The 5,798-nt window shown below is 40.7% G+C and overlaps 1 protein-coding gene across 2 annotated transcripts; it reads left to right on the top strand.

The window, feature by feature from the left end:
* Positions 1 to 452: 452 nt before the first annotated feature.
* On the top strand, positions 453 to 4,860 carry LOC109401720 (protein MCM10 homolog). 2 transcript variants are annotated; one of them, XM_062851090.1, is made up of 3 exons: positions 453 to 766; positions 2,171 to 3,457; positions 3,708 to 4,860. In XM_062851090.1, the coding sequence occupies exons 2-3, from the start codon at positions 2,219 to 2,221 to the stop codon at positions 4,854 to 4,856; spliced, it is 2,388 nt and encodes a 795-aa protein (XP_062707074.1). In that variant the 5' UTR covers positions 453 to 766; positions 2,171 to 2,218; the 3' UTR covers positions 4,857 to 4,860. The 2 variants fall into 2 exon arrangements, with proteins under 2 accessions (XP_062707074.1, XP_062707075.1); XM_062851091.1 differs by lacking the exon at positions 453 to 766 and having other exon boundaries at positions 2,152 to 3,457.
* The last annotated feature ends 938 nt before the right edge of the window (positions 4,861 to 5,798 follow it).

Genomic DNA, 5,798 nt, shown 5'->3' with positions numbered 1-5,798 from the left:
CCTACTCGTGAACATCTTCCTTTTCTTCTGTTAAAAAAATCTTGAAATCTGCAGGTTAATTCTGGGCTCCATAACCTATTGCAAAGTGAAACGCGTGTGGTTTAGTTAAAGGTTACACAAGAATGAAAATTTTATTTCTGACAGTAGCGGCACGGATTATCACCGACTACTTCGATTGCTTATTCTAATAAAATTCAGTAGAACTTTTATAGAGATAAGTGACATTTCAACACACGAACACTAGCGCAAGTTTTTCCTCACACAAAAGTGCACGCCGATTGAAAGGCTATTCAGATTGCATATGCAAATATTACCCAATCGAATTGGGTAAAACGGGTAAATAATGATAAAACTAACGTCCGGGGCAAGAGTGCAAATATTTTCCTCGCAGTTTCACAACTACATCTACAAAATAGGCACGCTTACTTTTGAACGTGATTACCTCTATACACTTAGACGCTAGATTGCATCGCAACCTAGCGATTTATGACCAAAAAGTGCAACCATACTTGCATCTTGTCACTTTAATTTGAAGAAGAGAGAGTCGATGAAGAGAACTCTCTCATGTTACTTTCGCCCTTATTTAAACTCAATCTAGACTTACCCATTTCTTTTGATAATGTTTGCGTTCTGGGGATACGCCGTTTTCAAATGTTACGCAACACCGTATCGAGTAGAGATGTAAATGGTCACTTGAACCGGTCGAATCGGTTGGTTTCTGAAAAGGCGCGCAAAATGTAAACACACTTTCTGACGAACTGCTCAGGTAAATTTCGGGTTTAGTGGAAAGCTGTGGAGAGTATTCGTTGGTTGTTTGATTAGCTTTTAAATACACTCAAAAAAATGTACACGTCTGAGTAATGTGTTTTACATATAGATTTGCGCAAATTGTAAAACTCACGAATGTCACGTGTGAAACATATAGATTTACAAACATTAGTTGAGCCCCGATCTATCAACAGCCCACACCATTTCAATGTGTGTCTCACACAGAATTTGAATTAGATACATATGCATTCTGATTGAAGTGTCAATGAATATACATCTCGATCTTGTTGAATTTGACTTGTGAATACATCAATGTCATATTAAGCTGAACATAAATTTCGTGTTTGGTGCATATGGATTTCTTGTTTTGCTGCCCATGCAGTCCTCCAGGCAAAATCACAATGTGAAGTGTCTCAATTTCACGCAAGCTCATAGTTTTGCCATCACGATTTTGGTTTTACATTTTGAAAAATAAATCGTGATAGCAAAACAGAGCTCGCGCGAAATATGAGCACTTCATGGTACAGGTGAATTCGATGCATTAATTATTATCAAAACTCGAAGTTTGTAATTTCCATGGAATTTAATTATTTATCTTATTTTTATTTGTTATAGTTGCAAATTGTATATTCATTACTTACTTAGAGAGTCACAATGCACTTCGTTGAATCGCTCCTGAACCAATTGCTTCCGATCCCCTTGGATGTTGAACTTGAGACTCTTCAACCGCAAAATGGCATCTGTGCGCTTTCACACGGAGTCGCCAACCTCTTCCTTAGATGGTTATGGAGGCTATTGGAATTCTTCACCTTTACGCACTCTGTTAGAGTTCCAATTTTACTCACGTATTCTATTCACTATGCCTGAAAAAAAAAGTATAACGTAGAAACATATAAATTGAAACCTCTTGATTTTGTTGAATAGTTTTGAACTTACCGTAAAAACGAGGAAGCTGCTTCTGACAATTCTCCTCCATGTTGGCCATCATGATAAAAAAAAACCTTGTGGAAATCGTTTGACGGTTATTTTTCATCGATCATGTGCCATTAGTTATGAAATGCATTTGGAAAAACTAGTAACGCAAATTCGTTTGAAAAATTACTTCAATTGCAATCGTATCACAAATGAGATTGCATTGTTTTGACTGCTGGTTTCAGTTTAAGAGAGAACTATTTGAATGCCAATTGAAACAAAAATTATATTCGTGTGAATTACATTTGATTCGGTGACATAAGCATAGCAGTGAAATCGATGTTATGAATCAGTTTAATCTAACGTGTAGAATACTCATAATATATTGGAAAAACACATCAAACTAACGATGACGCTTTTGACTCAGCCCGCAAGTCAAAACACATGAATCGATCGTGTCGATTTTTTTCAGTGTACTCTATAATTACAGTAATTTAGTGTACAAGAAATTCCAAAGTGAGACGCATTAATTGTGAAAATGTCGTCCTCCAACGGTCAGAACAAGGAAGAACAAGAATCGCTTGAAATGGACGAATTGGAGCAGTTATTGCTAGCGGCGGAATCCGAAGAAACATCCTGTGTGAAAATAGTACCTTCACCTACTGGTTCCGGTGTCATAGCGAACCAGGAAGGAAGCAGCTCCTCAACCGTGAAACCCGTCCGTAAAACTGCCTCACTCTCACTAAGTGGTTCAACATTTTTACAGGAGGCAGAAGGCAGTAACATAAAAACGGACAAGCAAGGTAAAACCGGTAAAAAATCGTCCAGTGCGGTACATAGTGGTGACACGGACTCTTCCGACGATGAGGAAGTGCGGAATTTTCTCGAACGCAAGTACGACGAGTATGGACGAGGTATTAATGCACTGTTGAAACAAAAGGAAGAGGAAAGAGTTGATTTCCAAATTTCGAATTTTATCGATCGAGCGCTGAAAAAAGCTGAAGATGAAGTTTCTAAGCTGCCGAAGAAGGAGACACCGAAACCCAAAACCAAGGAACCAAAGCCAACGGAAGACGTACGACCTTTTCCGGGAGCAGAGATGGTTGAACCTGCACTAGTGGTTTCCAGAAATACAATTCCAGATGTATTCCAGAAAAGCGTTTATACCGATCCCATCTTTGGCATCCGCTTGGTGCATCCATTGATCTCGAGCAGCGTCCTTCAGGAGAGAATGCAAGGTAGGAAACCGGTTCCCATGAGCAAAATCAAGTACCACATCGAGCATGGCAACCTAAAGGAAGACTGGGCCATGGCGGGAGTGGTCCTCAGCAAAAGTCCTCCGAAAACGACCTCGAAGGGCGGCCAGTTTTCAATCTGGAAGTTGAGCGATCTGCACGGGGAAATTAAAATGGTCAGTTTGTTCCTGTTCTCCCAGGCCCACAAGGATTTGTGGAAAACGGCCGAAGGGATGGTCATCAGTATTCTAAACCCGGGGGTGTTGGACCGCAACGAGGACAAAAATATTGAGGCGGTGCTGTCGATCGATAAATCTGCCAAGGTGATGATCCTTGGCCAGTCGAGGGACATGGGGACCTGTCGCAGTCGGAAGAAAAACGGAGATCGATGTACGGCCGTGGTGAACTTGGACAAGTGCGAATACTGCGTTTATCACGTGAAGCAGGAGTACAACAAGGCTTGCAATCGGGGCGGGCTCATTTCATCAACGGCTGGACGGGGACTGAATGAGCTGCGGAATAAAGTCCTGGGAAAGAATGAGGTAAGTGTGATGTCGGGGTAAAGTCGATCAACCACCGACACAGTATTCTGGGATTTAAAAATTATAGAGCCTTCTCCGTTTACTAGTGCTGAATCTGAATTAAGTTTAAAAGTTCTTACAACTGAAGTATTTTTTCTGATACATAAAACTCAACGGTGACCGAAATCCCACAAAGTGTTTCTTATTTTAGTTTATGCTAGAAATAGACACCCATACAATCGCTTCAATCGAAACATTTTCCTCTCTACAGGTGTTTTACGGTGGTCAAAGTTTCTCAGCTGTGAAAGCCAAAAAGAATCCCAAACAAGTGGAAAAAGACAACCACCGAATGATGACGCTGTCGGAGTACTACCAGTCACCGTTCCAGGGCAGCTCACAGTCTAGTTCATCGGCCCCGTCCTATCGCCAACAACCGAATGGCGCCCCAAAAAAATCTTCGGCTGCTAGATTAGAACTGAACGTAAAACAGCGTGAAAAGGATATGGAACGCTTGAAGCAACTGGGCTTGAGTAGCAGTGAAGGATCTCTATCGTTGACTAATGGGTCAAAAGAAGTTTCCTCCGTACAGAAGGTGACGAAAGTGGAACCCACTATAGCGCCCACCTCTCGCCCTTCTGTGCCCAATGGATTCGAAAACAGATCATTTAGCTTGGAGACCAAACAGGCACCTCGCTTGAGCACTGGAAATTTTGTCATCGATTTGGCAGCATCTCCGAAGCAAGCACTGCATTCCCGCCAGAAAGCCATTGATATTCTGAAAAAGAAGCCTCTGGAGAAGGCCAATCCCAATTTTATCAAGTATCGTGGCACGGAAACTGGGAAAAAGCGGGCATTGGAAGAGATTCAAACTAAGGAAGCCACTGAAAATGGAAATCTATCGAAGAAGCAGAAACTAGACCAAGAAGATCAAGCTCGCAAGGATCGCATCAAAGCAATTATGGATGCTAGCTCTTCTCACACAGATCTAATCCAAGCTCACGAGGACGAAGAGCAGGAAAAGTATTTCAAGGATCTCGAGCGGAAGGAAGCAATGGAGGAGAAAATGATGAACACCTTCAAGGTGGAATGCAAGGCTGTGATATGCGTTCAGTGCAAGTATATTGCCTTCTCGGCGGCGGACCGTTGCAAGGAGGAACGCCACGAACTGAAAGTTCGCGATGCCGAGAAGCGGTTCTTCAAGTGTGGCGATTGTGGTAATAGAACAGTATCCCTGCACCGTTTACCCAAAACTAGTTGCAAAAACTGTCAAAGCTCTCGATGGGAGCGCTGCGCCATGATGCGGGACAAAAAGGGACCGAACATTGGAACGGCGTTGTCCATTCGAGGCGATGAGGAGACATTTTTGGGAAGCTGCGCAAATAGTGCCAATTTGAATTTGTTGGTTCCGGATGAAAGTTAAATTATTCTACTCACGAAGTTTGGTAAGTCATTAAAACAGTTTAATATATTGTTGAATAAATTTTTGTTGATATTGTAAACAATCTTTGATGTTCGTAGTAATATCACCTGAAAATCAACTCAAACCCTAATTGACATATTTATTCAGATAAAGATGTCAGCAAAGATTTATAGATCAGTGTTACGAAACGCATTATCAATAAAATACGTGTAATTGATGCCAAATGAGTATTGACATTTTGTACGAAAATGACTGTGTATATACCTACATACTTTTCATATTAGTATCATAAAAACCAGTACAAGAAATAAGACGCATAAGTAAATACACTCAACAGCAATCACTAACTTAATAGATATAACTTCTGGACAGATCTTACAGAAATGCTAAAAAACTACAGTGTCCAATAAAGCAAATACTAATAAACTGATATGGCAAAAGAATATCAAATAGGTAAATGTTCAAATTTAGAGTCAAGTTTTTTGAGTTATGTTTACCTACGTTAAATAGCTTACATTTTGACAAGAACCTTAAAAATTACAACAAACTATTTTTCACACTTTCTACCGTGACCTTCCGGGTCAGTTTGCAACCACCAGGGTGCGATGATGTCACGTTTTCGATTCCCGCATCTTGTACCAATGTTTAGGGAACTCAAATGCATTGTCAATGGGGGGAACCCAATTAACAGTGCCGGATTTAGGGGGAGGGGGGGGGTGGTACAGGGGGGCCAGGCCCCGGGCCCCCAACATTTCAGGGGCTACCACAAAATTTTACTTCAAAAAAAAAAATATGAAGCAAGAAAAAAAAAGTGCCAGAAACTTCCCTTGATTTAATTTTATCAAAAGAACTTCAAACAACTGTCTACTGGCAAGATGTATGTGTGATTCTTTTGAAAAATACTACAATAATTTATTTATTTTAGCTAGGTATTTATGAAAT

The sequence above is a fragment of the Aedes albopictus genome, chromosome 2 (genome assembly GCF_035046485.1).
Source record: "Aedes albopictus strain Foshan chromosome 2, AalbF5, whole genome shotgun sequence".
NCBI classification, from domain to species: domain Eukaryota; kingdom Metazoa; phylum Arthropoda; class Insecta; order Diptera; family Culicidae; genus Aedes; species Aedes albopictus.
Note: the sequence above shows the minus strand (reverse complement) of the source record. Positions and strands in the feature narration are given on the sequence as shown.